Source organism: Heliangelus exortis, chromosome 2 (assembly GCF_036169615.1).
Source record: "Heliangelus exortis chromosome 2, bHelExo1.hap1, whole genome shotgun sequence".
Taxonomy (NCBI): domain Eukaryota; kingdom Metazoa; phylum Chordata; class Aves; order Apodiformes; family Trochilidae; genus Heliangelus; species Heliangelus exortis.
In genome coordinates, this window is record NC_092423.1 from 93,685,133 (window position 1) to 93,699,234 (window position 14,102).

Below are 14,102 nucleotides of genomic sequence, written 5' to 3' on the forward strand. Positions count from 1 at the left end.
CCTGATGTCTGTGGCACATCTATTATTCAAAATTTGCACTAGCATGACAGAAGCAGGCAGGGTGAAATGTGTTATTCTAGTCACATATCAGTTCCCTAGCTGACAGTGAGAAGCCAGAGGATGTTGTGTAACAGGACTTACGAACATCATTTGCCAGATGTTATCTGATAGTTGAAGCTCAACAATGTTATCAAATCTGCTGGTTGCAGTATGTGGGTTAATAAAAGATTGTATGATACCACTTCTTGTTTTCTCTTGGTTTTGTTTTGTTTTGTTTGTTAATTTATTTCCCTCTCTTCCCTGTAGCTAATTTCTCACCTCCTTGTGAAAATTAATATTGAAAGAGAATGCAGAAAACATTATTTAAAATATTTTGTTCTTTAATGCTGATTACTTTATGTGGATTAGACAGTTGGTTATTAACTGCTCCCAAATACAAAGTTTGTACTGGAATTCTATAGAATAAGTTTATAGGTGTTGGGGTTTTTTTTCAGTTTAATAAAATGCATACAGGCTTAGTAGTTTAAAATCAGATTTGGGTGATTTTAATCTCTGTAATTGTATGTGATCTCACCACATAAATAATTTGCTGCATTCATATAGTTGTTGGTATTCCAGAATATTTCTTATCAGTGATATTCCAATATACATAATTGTTTTACCAAGTGCTTTGAAATTAAAGGTTTTTTTATTCTTCTTTTCTATCACTAGAGCTTTAAATTATTCTTTCAGTTCAAGCTAGGAAAAATCCTGCTATTTGGCAGTCAAAAACTTGATCTGGTCAAACGAAATTTAATTATTGCCTTCCTGTTGGATAAGCAGCTAACCCATACTTAAAAATCCTGAGTACTGTGGCTGACCATCATGTTTGACTTGCTACTTCTGCTGCTGAAACTGAGAACTATCCTGATAGCTCATTACTTCTATTATTACCACATCAGTGGAAGACCTGGACAATCTTTGTTACCCACTTTGCTGTTCTTTTCCCAGTCTCTTCAGCCAGTTAATAGCAACATTGGATATTGTATAAAGTAAACATAAAGACTTACGAACACTGCATTTCTCATGTGTGATGCAATGAATCATAATTTTTTTTTTTTCTTGGTGAGTGGGATGCAAAAGATCAGTTTCTATTCTCTGTATGAGGCTGAGCCAGTCAATCAGTGTAGCACTCAATAAATCAATTGCTAAGTTTAGGTCAGATTGTGGGCCTAAACCTTCTTTTGTTATAATCAATATTAAAATTGAGAGTAAATTTAGTGGAAATTTAATTGCTGCTTCAGACCAGTAGTTGTTGCATAGAGGAGAAAACCTGTAAATATGTTAAACCCCATGGAAACTATGTATTTTCTTAGTCTAAATTTTTAAGTTATTACACCAGTATTAAAAATGTACTAACCTGTACTGAATCTAAACACTGTTTAGACATAGCAGGATCTGGAGCTTCTGGGGAGTGAAAAAGTCAGCTGTAATTTAGTTTTTATAGATGCAAATCTAAACCTACTAAACTCTAGATTACAGCTCTCCAGATATCCACAGAGCCTTTTGTTTGCTGGTGTTCATGACAAACCAGTTTGAGAATAAGTTTGAAAATTTTCACTCTTATTTTGTTAATCACATTTCTTTGGATCACTTAGTGTTGGCGTAACATCATTTTGGCCATGATAGTCCACTGTTAGCCTCCAGTTTCCATCAGGCTTTCACAATGGCCACATAAGATTGTTAAAAAGTGAGTCTTATTGATCACTCCTTGGCTCTCTAACTGATGGATCACCTTATAAATGGGGATCACAGAATCTCAGTTTGTGTGGTCCTGTTGTTTGCACCACTGAAGTAGCAGTTGGCACCTGCTGGTCTTTGACTTTAAGCAAGCCCACTACAGAAGGGTCATCTGAAAGGCTAGGCAAATCAGACATGTTTTCTATGTCCTCAATCTCTATACCAAAGGCACAGCAATACCTTTTTGGGTCCTTGAAATCTCCTCCTCCCTTGAGGTAGTCTATGCCAAAGATGCATCTGGGCCAGTCTCTGTAAGATGCATTTGCCGCTTTTTCCCAGTGAGGCTCACATCGGCCTCCACAAGACTCAGTTCATGATATCACTCCAGAAATAGTGACAGATTCTGTCCCTTTATGATTCAATGGCTTTAGCATACATTGTGCACCACTGTCCACTAAGGCTTTATACTTTTGTGGTTCTAATGTGCCAGGCTCTCAAATCCACACAGTACAGTAAGTTCAGTTGTCCCTCTCCACCTCTTGGCTGGAGGCAGGGCACTTCTGATTTCAAGCACATGCTGTGCTGTCAGCAAATGGGTTACAGGAGCTTTCATTCCCAGTTCTCATACCTGGTATACAGGCAGTCTGGAATTCATATACTCTGACTGGAGAATCATTTGAGACTGTAGCAGCCATCCTCCTGTATGTGTTTTTCCTAACAGCTTTCATACTTGTGTCTGTAGATGAGCAGGAGGTTTCTTTCTTGTCCTCTCTGTAATCACCCAGTAGAGAGCACAGCACGCTTGTCCTGTATTCTGTTTCTCTTAATTTGGTCTCATATGAGGGTATCTCCTCCTAATGACTGCAATACAGCCAGAATGGGGCTCAATTCTCTTAAGTCAATTCTATTCTCAATTCTGTTCAGTCTCTCGGTCAAGTTTTCTATGGTTGAGACCCAGGTCTGATGGGTATTAAAGAGCATCTCCATACTGCCATGCTTTACTGCCCACTTGATGCACATTTGGTACAAGTGTGTCATTGACCCCTATCGTTGCTGACAGTGCATGGGAAAATGCTGATGGTACACTTTGCAGCAAACTTTTGCAGCACAGACTTAGGGCATGACATCACAAGCTCACCATCATCATAAATCACATCTCACACAGCTAATTCTCTCAAATACTTGATAGCTCATTTAAGCGTGGAAGCTCTGCTTGGGGGGCAGTTGAGAGCACCATTATAGGGATACCTGTCCCTTATGGTTGACAAGACTCTCCTTCTTAGGCTTGTAGTTCTGGCTTTTTTCCCAATTATCCTATCAGTACCTGAACCTCTGGCCAGAGATACTAGCTGCCTGGCTTCTTTATAATCCAGACTCATGGTATCTGCCTCATCATCCCATCACTGGACTAAACCATTGAGCAGTGGTTCACCTTCATGATGGCCAAAGTCCTTTCTCAGAGTACACAAGTCCTTTATAGAGTAGGATTGAACAATTGCTCCTGGTTCTGAGTCCTCCTCAGATGATTCTGCCTGAGAAAGACCCACTCCCCTATCTGCTTGAGAAGGACTGGTCTTACCATCCTCATCAGAAGCGTTGATCTTGGCCCTACACTAGTAAAAACTTCAGAAATTTTGTTTCCTTCAGAAACAAGGATAAGGACTGGGAATGGACTTTTTCTTTGCTTTGCTCTTAGTCACAGGGATAACTAGTACCAGTGTGGATTGAGGGAGTGGCTGTAGTGGCTGTGGCAGTAGCAGCAGTAACACCAGGGCTGGCCTTCTGCATGGGAATGGCAACAGTGCCTGTTGTGTCATGCCTGCATCAGTAGCAGTAATACTGATTGACTGTGTTGGAAATGCAGCAGTGTCTGTTGCAGGGGATGCAGAGGCCACAAGCTGTAGCAGTGCTCACTTTACCAGCAGCAGTTATCACTCTGTGAGTTGGTATGCTTACTCTGAGAGTTGAGATAGTTGCCTCATACATCCCCAGTACATAAAAAAGCTGTAATAATATTCAGCGGGACATTCAGAAAATTCCCTGATTACATACTGACATCTTGATCAAAATCTGGTGGACTCAGCTTGAGAGAAAACAGAGGGGCAACAGTATCCCAAGGTAAAATTCAAAGTGTAATTGCCAACAAAATTCTCGATGTCTGTGTGAAAAACCACTGAAAAGTGTACAGCAATGTAGATCAGTATTAAATGCCCTATCACAATGACAGCTCTTGAGCAGCTATTACCATTTATCAACCACAAAGCAACACTAAACCATCTAAAGAGCAACATATCATATATTCTGTATACCACAGGCATGTCAGCATGATGGGGATAGTCTGTTCAATTTTTAGCCCTTCAAGACTTCCAAAAGAAAACATCTGGTACTATCTTAATGGAGCCATCCATGTATCCTCCCACCGGAGACACAATTCAAACTATTCAGGCAATTATTCAGAATTTGAGCTTGGCCCCACTTGGGTGACAGTAAATCTGTCATAGTTTGATGTTGGGATTTAACTAACTTGAGAGCTAAATGAATGGCAGATACTCCCTATCAAGCCCGCTCCCTTCCCCTATAGCGAAAAGGAGGAAGAATAAGGGAGAGAGACTTACAGCTTGGAAACTAAACTAGACAGCTTTAATTAAACAACTGTAATGAAAAGGAAAAGAATTAAATATATACAAATATATACAAAAATATATCAAGTCATCCCCCCCAAAATAATACTCACATTATCACTGAGATTGCTGGGCAGGCTGTAGAAAAGTCCCAGCCTGGGCTTCTGAAGTCACCAGCAGGTGGGAGCTGGATGCAGAAACACACAGATTTAGGAATTCATGGATGGGGATCCAAGGCAAGACAAACAGACAGAGTCATCTCTGGACGCCAGCCATGGATGAAGAGAGATTGACCCTCATGATTCCTTCAATTTATACCCAGTATGACAAGTGTGGGATGAAATACTTCAACTGGCCAATCTTGGCCACCTGTCTGGTCTGCACCTCCCCCAAGGATGGTTGCATGTGTGACCCCTTTACTTCTGGAGTGTGAGATATTTTGCATAATCAAGCAGTGTCCTTGATTTGACACACCATTCTTCAGCAGTAACTGCAGACATTGAGCATTATCAGTCGTAGAAGCAGTCACTGAAAAACCTGCCATTAATTTCAGCAAACGCAGCTAGTTAGAAGAGAATTAACTGAGAAGTAAAATTACTAGGAAGTATTTCCATTCTGTCCTGGCTCAAAACAGCACATGTGGCCTAAACAATCTCAAATAAGACTGAGAATCCATTAGAAGGATCTTATTGTTTAAATAAAAAGTGAAATAGGCCAGAGACAAGGCTCTGATTTAGAATTTATCATCCTGATGATTTTTTCATGTGGTCATATAGCAAAAGATGTACTACTGATGAGTAAACTATATTAATTTATTCAAGTGGAAAACTTTTGGGGCTAGGGTTGGTATGAATTGTTTTAATTTTAGTCAAATACATAGTAAAACACATAGTAGAGCTTTCCTCAGCAAAATAATAGAAGTCCCAGCTGACCTAGTGTCTGGTTTATACCTGGTTATTTCTATCTTACATCAGTATTAGCAATTAATCATGGTTTGGACTCTTTGTCACTTTTATTGCATAAAATTAGGAAAAAAAAACCTTGTAACATCTATTTGAACAAAAGGGAATGTCAGTATCATGAAGTTGTAACTAACAGAAAGCAGGTGAGCTGTAAGGCCAAAAACCTAGCTGTAAATCCGCACGTGACCAAAACTTGATCAAAATGTTTTCTTCCTGTAATCTCAGGAGAAGTTGAAGTTCATAGTATTGGAAAGAGTGGAAGGGTTATTGTTCCCTTTCATATATTATTCATATTCCTTAAATATCTGAATGTTGTCTCTTATAGTAAAATGTAAAATTCATAAGATTGTGGGTAATTTAAATAGAAACTTACAGTTTAAAACACAATTATCTTCTTTCTGACAACTGGGCTATTATAAAATTCTTCCTCAGAGAAAATTTCTACACTATGCTGTTAAAAAGATGAAGAAGCAAAAGAAAATGCAAGAATAGCTTCAAAGCAGTTTCTCTGTATGCTCTGTGGCTAAAGCTGATGAAAACCCATCTCATCCCGTGGGTGGGGGTTTTATACATCTGGGAAGACTGCTGGGGTCAAGAGCTCAGTGTCCCCTGAGAGAATGATTTCTAGGCAGGAAACCTAAAAAGCAGCAGAAAGAGAAAGAAAAATTTTCAGTCACTGAACGCAATACTGCTATGGCTGTTGAAAGGACAGGACAGAAAATTTAATTTTTCCAACAGTTGTTTCTTGAACTTATTGATGATATGCCTTCCTCAGCAATTCATCAATCTGTGTAGCTTTTAGAGTTCCTCTTCCTCACTCGAAGTGTAGATTTAAGCACTATTGCATCATCTTCAGTGGGCACACTGCCAGTCAACAGTTTGGCTTACAGAATGAATTTTCTTCTTTCATTTGGTTAGGGTTTTGTTCATTTGTTGCTTTTTTTTCCTTTAGAGAGATAGCATTCAGGCTCTAGTGGGTGAGAAAACCTAGGATTCTGCCTTTGATGCTAAACATAAAACTAGAATTCATTCTTAAAATTTCCCATGGCATTGGCTTTTGGAATCATGAGAAGGTTTTGTTACAGGGGAGCACTACAATATAATTATCCAATAACTTTCAAAAATCTAACACTATTCTAATGAGTGACTTTTTGTCTATGTTTGTTTAACTTGTTTCCATTCTAAGGATCATATTTTCAGAAGTATTTTGCCTGTTTCATCTCATTCAGGTATCTTATATGGCCAGAAGTTTAATCCATCAGCTGCTTTTGTAAACTCAGCTCATTTCTCTTCCAGTGCTCTCTGACATGGTTATTCACTTTTTAAAAAGTCTGCTTGGTGTTTCGCTGTAAGAGAAAAATACTTGGGAATAGTGCAAGAAATCTCTTGTTGAAGTGGACAGTGAACTATTTACACAAGGATACTAGAGGAGATATAGGTTTCAGATGTCAGATGCAGTTATCTGCTAAATATTATTTTATTTCAACTACTGCATGTGACATTATTTTATTTTTTTTTCCAAGACAAATAGCAGTTTTAGTGTACTTTACTGTTATTCTGATCACCAAAGGCAAGACAAAGTAGCGTCTCCTATAGAATGATATACTCTAAAACAGATTTTTGAACTTCTCCTGGCTTGTACACCTCACCAAAAATATTTACTTATAGAAATATTTTTCTGTTTTAGAATTGCCTTAGTGGGTCTCTGAGAAGATTTCTCTTTGTTTAAAATCTTTTGATCTCCATTTTCCATTATTTTCACTGTATCGTCAAATACTAGAAGGCAACCACAGAAAATACTTTAGAATGAACCTACTGTTCTGTATTGAGTTCTTCAAGGTCTGGTTTTACAGAGAACTGTATTTCACCCTTCAAGAAAGGACTCATTTAGACCCTCAGAACATTGTAAATTAACCTGACTTCATAAATTTGGAAACAAATAACTGGTGGCTAACTGATTAGTGCAGTTCTCTTTACCTTTCCATTAGCATTTGAGAGTCAAAATCACTACCCATCCACTCCACTTTTTAGTGGTTAAGGAAACCTACATGTTATCACTGCTTTCTCCTTGGGCCACTCTAAAGTTTCTCATTCTGCCTGTTTACCAGTAACTCTAATTAAGACTTGCACAGGTTTTTACATCTCATAAGAAGTTTCAAACAAGACACTGTGCTTCACAGAGACTTTAAAGAATAGTTTAATTAAACTAAGTATTTCACAAATACTATTATTTGTGGAATATGTTGTAATATATATGTGAGTAGGCTGGATTGATGGGCTGAGGCCTGTTGTATGAGATTCAACAAGGCCAAGCATCAGATCCTGCACTTGGGTCACAACAACCCTATGCAGTGCTACAGGCTTGGGAAGAGTGGCTGGAAAGCTTCCCACAGGTGGGTTCTGGTTGACAGTTGGCTGAATATGAGTCAGAAATGTGTCCAGCTGGCCAAGAAGGCCAACAGCATCCTGGCTTGTATCAGAAATAGTATGAGCAGCAAGCGTAGGAAAGTGACTGTCCCCCTGTACTCAACTCTGGTGAGGCCACACCGCAAATACTGTGTTCAGTTTTGTGATACTCACTACAAGGACATAGAGGTGCTGGGGTTTGTCCAAAGAAGATCAACCAAGATGGTGAGGGTCTAGAGAGCAAGTCTCATGAGGAGCAGACAGGGGAACTGAAATTGTTTTCTTGTAGTAAAGAAGGCTGAGGGGAGACCTTATCACTCTCTACAAACTACCTGAAGGGAGGTTGTAGCAACGTGGGTGTCAGTCTCTTCTCCCAAGTAAGAAAGCATAGGACAAGAGGAAATAGCCTCAAGTACAACAGGGGAGCTTTAGATTGAATATGAGGAAAAATTTCTTCAGTGAAAAGGTTTTCACAAAGTGGAACAGGCTGCCCAAGGAAGTGGTTGAGTCACCATCTCTAGAGGTGTATGATGTGTAGGTGTGGTGCTTAAGGACATGGTTTAGCGGTAGACTTGGCACTGTTAGGTTAATGGTTGGACTCTGTGATGTTAAAGGTCTTTTCCAAACTAAATGATTCTATAATTCTGTGACCTAGGAATGTGTGCTTGCAGCCCAGAAAGCCAGCAGTACTCTGGGCTGCATCAAAAAGTGGCCAGCTCTACTCATCTCTTGTTAGACCCCCACATGGAGTACTGTGTTCAGTTCTGGAGTCCCCAACAGAAGAAGGACATGGAGATACTGGAGTGAGTCCAGCAGGGGGCCATGAAGATAGTCAGAGGGCTGGAGCACCTCTTTATGAAGACAGTCTGAGAAAGTTGGGGTTTTCAGCCTAAAGAAGAGAAGGCTCCAGGGACACCTTATAGTGGCCTTCCAATCTCTGAAGGGGGCCTGCAGGAAATCTGGGGAGAGACTTTTTACAAGGGCATGGAGTGATAGGATGCGGGGTAATAGCTTTAAAGTGAAAGAGGGTAGATTTAGGTTAGAGGTTGGGAAGAAATTTTTCAGTATGAGGGTCGTGAGACACACAAGTCGCCCAAAGAAATCGTGGATAACTCTTCCCTGAAAGTATTCAAGGCCAGGTTGGGTGGGGCTTTGAGCAGCCTGGTCCAGTGGGAGGTGTCCCTGGTCTTGGAAGGTGGATTGGAGCTAGATAATCTTTAAGGTCCCTTCCAACCCAAGCCATTTTAGGATTTTACAGAAACACCAAAGGACATATTTGGGTAACCTTTATTAGGTTGTATTTTGTTTGTTTAAAAGAGATATTCAGTGCTGCAGGAAAGAGCCACAGAACTTCTTTTGTCTGCAAGGTCTTTTACTTACATAACCTTTCCACTTTTTCCCATTTCTTATGAAAATTCTCCATTTCCTCTTTAGGTACTTCATTCCCACACCAAGGATATCCCCATTAAAAAATGTGCAGGTATTTCACTACTCTCAATGCCTATTGCCTCTTATTTTTCTCCCTCATTATACATGATCAGTCTTATTTTTCACAGAAAGTTTTCCTTGCCTTCTGGGATTTTCCTAATGAGAATGTTTTTCATCAGTCCTATCTATTTATTGAAAGATCTAGCCATTCAGTGTTTAGATATCATTAAAAGGGTTCTGACTCATCTAGAGTGATAATAACAATTTGATTCAATTACATACAGAAGAGCTGCTGAACTGTAATCTGTTTAATGGTAAACTACTTAAAAAGCAAATATTTGCTGGGTAAATATGCTTAAACATGGTTGAATTTTCAGAATATCTGATAACAACTTACAGTTTTTAAAAAATTTTTATAATATTGGTATACTATTAATTCTTGATGAAGTGTATCACCTCAGGTGTCACACGTTTTGTTTCACTGTCACGCTTGAGTTGTTGAAAAGTTGCAGAAAGTTCATTTTTCAAAATAGAGCAGGACCTACCATATTTCTAGAATTTTAATAGATTGTGCATTTCTATGTGATTTTATTCTAACAGAATTGTTAACAAATCACCAAATTACAGAATTGCTCTGGTTGGAAAAGACCTTTAAAATCATTGAGTCCAGCTGTAGCCTAACTCTACTGAATCCATTGCTAAACCATACTCCTAAGCACCAATCTACATGTCTTTTAAACACCTCCAGGGATGGTGATTTGACCACCATCCTGGGCAGCATATTCCAGTGTTTGATTAACCTTTCAGTGAAGAAGTTTCTTCTACTATCCAATATAAACCTCCCCTGGTGCAACTTGAGACCATTTCCTCTTGTACTCTTGTTACTAAATGAGAATATACTTCCAGAATTATTTTGTGGGACAAGTTGCATGGTCTAGATTACACTTCAACCTCTGTTCTTGCTACTAGTGCTCCTTCATGTGGAAACTTCTACATATGGGAGAGGCCCTGTCAGGACCTTTTTCTCCTTCTTTCCTCTTCTGTATTTGCTGATGCAGCTGAGTATTTTCAGTAACACTGTTTCCTGCAGATTCACAAAGAGGAAAAAAAGTAATTGTAATTAGGCACTGTTTGGATGCTAATTTGAACTAGTAGTCAAAGTAGGTTTCCTTTAAGTATCTTTGAATATTAGAATATTAATTTGAATATTAGATATCAATATTGGAGTACACTAACAGAATTTTTTATTTACATTTAGTGTTGGTGGTTATCGAATCTATCAACTTATTTATAAAGCTGTTTAACAATTAATACTAATTGTCCACAAATATAATTATCTGCAGTACCTTAAGTTCATGAGTATCTTTTTATGATTTATATTGTGCAACTTAGTAAGAGAACTGGGAAGAACAGAATCAGCCTGGTTATAGAGGGACAGTTTAAAAATGTGATTTTACGACTCCGGTTTAAAGTCAATACATTCTCACTGTTCAGGTTAAAATGGCTGATTTTGCATATGCAGCACTAGACTTTTTCAAGGTATTATTTTTTTATGATTCTCACTGTTTTGACTTCACTAAGGAAAGAGAGGAACAGTAGTTTTGGTGATGATTTGTTTGAGACCAAGATAATTTCATTTATGTGTTATACCTGACTATAAAAGTATGATACAAACCATCTATGACAGTTAACATAATAATGCTTTTCTAATAAAATTGCACATCTATTAGACTGATTACCTTGCTTGAACAATGAATTCCATGGTAAATTCTTGTGGTACTTATTCTGGAAAGACCAAATGGATGCCCTGACAGAGAAAGTGTCTCCTCTTTGTCAGTAGGGATAGAAGACTACTCATTAGTTTTCTGTGGTTGAGTGTTATAATCAAAATGCAAAATAGACAAAGGGATTCTGAATGGATCCTCTTTCATTAGATTAATATATTAAAGTGTCATGTGGTTAGTTGTGTGATGATCATGCTTGCTAGTGTATGCAGAAATATTTTTTAACTTGCTCTGCTGAAAGACAGAAGTAGAATTTCATAAAAAAAAAAAGAACTTGATATGATAGTATCAATAATTTCTGTATTAATAGTTAGTGTTTTGCCATAGTTTTGAGATATTTCTCATTTCCAAGAAATATATGTTAAATTATATAACCGGAGTATGTCAAATTTTAGCACATTGTCATTGCACTCAAGATTTTGAATGGAACTAATTTTTTTCTTTCTCAATTTTTAAGATCCAGATTTTAAGGACCTGGGAGTTTTGAAACCATTGCCAGGTTAGTATGCTTGTTTGTTGGTTGGTTGTTTGGTTTATTTGTTGGTTTTTGTTTGTTTTTTTAATTTGGAGGCCTTTGCACTCTGCTGTAGAAAATATTTTTGTTTGCTGTTCAGGTTTCATTTTTTCTGGTATTTTGTCATTCAGTTTGTGAGTTTGAGATGGGAGGACCTGAAGGAATTGTGGAATCTGTACAAATTGTCAAAGAAGGAAAAGCTTCTGAAACTGAAGCAGTAGACTGTAAATGGTACATCCGAGCACCACCCCGGTCCAAGGTCAGTCCTTCATCCACTTGCTGATTTGCCATTAATTTAAGAAATTGACTTTTCTAATATGTTGTTCATTTCTTAGTACAGTCAGATCTTGTCTGATAACTTTACAGTCTAAACGGTTTTTTTCCTTCTGCCATGGAAGGGTAATTTGTCACCTCAGCCAAAATAACCTTCTTTATCTATCAATAATGATGTCAGCAGAATTAATGTGCTTTTTGTGTCAACTATAATTTTCTTAAAATAATCTGTAATTTTTCTCACATTTTTAAAGACTCAATGTGTACTCTTAAGTGAGAGGTAATATTTTCGTTGTAATTTCGGCAATATTTTGAGTACTTAATATAGAGATTACTAGAGGAATACTGCTGGCTCCCTAAGGTCATCAACGTTTCTCATCTGAAAACTAAAAATGAAGCCAAAGTAAACTCACATTCCTCTATGAGACCTTTGGTTTAGAGCCACAGACAAAAAGAGATAGTGTTCTCATTTCTCTCCTACCACTGTCAGCAAGCCATGCCTTTATAACAAACAGAACAGGGCTGTAATGAATTTAACAATTATTTCCTTGGATTCTGTTTGAGTTCATCTTTTATCCATGTTATTATACTGCTCAATTTTTGCTGGTTACTCTACCTTCCTTGTCTCCTCTCTTTGCAACTGGAACAGCTTTGTGCTTCCCACCTACTGTCATTCAACTTCACATTATATTTTTTTCTGTCTTTTACTGAACAAGAAAAGTTTTATGAGGTAGAACTTATATATCCACTAATCTCTGCCATCTTTAAAGAGATTTTTTGTTTAATCTTAGAACAGACTGTACCGAATGTATCTAACTGTTCCAACATTTGGTATTGAATAAGCAGGAGGAAGGATTTCCAGAGAGAAACTCATTAGTATCAGCATTTTTCTATGTGAAAGTTTAGGAGAGAAGCTGAATAGTTGGCTCATAAAGACTACAGATAAATTATTTCTGGAATATACTTTAATGTCTTTAATTTTTTTGATAAATTCAGTATTCATAGAGGCTTTCAATTAAGTAGATGACCTTCCTACTTTGTTACAATAAGTAGCTATAGATGTGAAATGAGTTGACTGATGAATGATTATTGCATATTTTATATAGTTAGGTTTCAGGAGAAAGAAATCAGATAAGCACATAATTAGAATTATGCACATTAGAATCTGCACAACTAAACAAGCTAATAAATATTTTCTATAATTTTCTTAAAATCTTAATTTCAGTTCATACTTTGTTGGTCAGAAAATGTCGTTGTGATTCTTCCTTGATCTAACTCAAGTTCTGTAGGATTCAAAGTACTGCTAGAAATCTCATATTTACTTATCTGTAGGATTTATCCACACCAGTCATAATGTAGAAATGCAAATTATTTAACTAGAATGCAAAACTACTGCTGTTACTAGAGGGTTGTGAAATGAAATTTGTAATTCTCTATGAAATTCAATCCCTGTATTTAGATTCATTGCCTTACAAAAAGTTTTGACTAGGAGACGAGCTTCTGGAAGGGAGAACAATGAGAGAGTTCTAGCAAATTTGAGGAAAGACTGGAAGTTATTTGATGTCATGTAGAAGATTTTTTTAAGCACCATGGTATCAGATAATAAAAGGCTTTTACAAAGAGGCATAAATGCTCTGATGTCCATGTCTACAGGATAAGATATAGTCCAGCACTCCAAAAGAAAGATTCAGGTTAGATATTAGGGAAGAAAATCTCAAACAGCAGGGAAGGGATTATGAATGACTGGTTAAGCAAGTTTGTTCAGCCAGCATTACTAGTGATCTTAAAAGTGCAGGTTATGTAAAAACCCTGGAAAAATTAGAAATAATACTTGTCCTACCTTTAGGCAGAGGGGTGGACTGGGTAATCTCTTGACAAATCCTGCTGCTCCCATCTCACTGAATTTACTGGGCAGAGATACAGGCACTGTAAAAGCATACAAATCAGTATTTCCTAACATGTAAAGCTGAAAACATTGTGAAAAATCTAGAGGAAAAAATAAAAATCAAGCCCAAATTCATCTAAGAAGGATAACTCCAGCTTAGCACTTGAACATTTTTAGTGTGGTTTTCACCTATATGTATACACACACACACACACACACACACAAATACAGGCACATGAATATGTGTATGTTCATATACACATATGGTTATGGTATTTCCATATGAGGAAAAACTAAAATTTGTTCATATATTAAGGAGACAGTTAGTGGGTAAAGTTTAAAAAAAAATCTAGTAGATGTAGATTTATGGTAAGATTCTTTATGGGCTTGATTCTACTGGACTGGATTCTATTACCCATGTTTTACAGTTAGCTTCCTTTGTGCTTATCTAACCTTGAACTAGTGACATACTTAGTACAATAATTAAGTGACATCACTCTAATTTATGGC

General features: G+C 37.4%; 1 protein-coding gene across 1 annotated transcript in view; it reads left to right on the plus strand.

The window, feature by feature from the left end:
* The window catches only part of NETO1 (neuropilin and tolloid like 1), a 65,322-nt gene that overhangs the window by 25,503 nt on the left and 25,717 nt on the right, over nucleotides 1–14,102 (plus strand). The window contains exons 5-6 of the mRNA XM_071737058.1: nucleotides 11,378–11,419; nucleotides 11,566–11,693. Of these exons, the coding sequence (XP_071593159.1) occupies nucleotides 11,378–11,419; nucleotides 11,566–11,693 (170 nt within the window). The remainder of the gene's footprint in view (nucleotides 1–11,377; nucleotides 11,420–11,565; nucleotides 11,694–14,102) is intronic.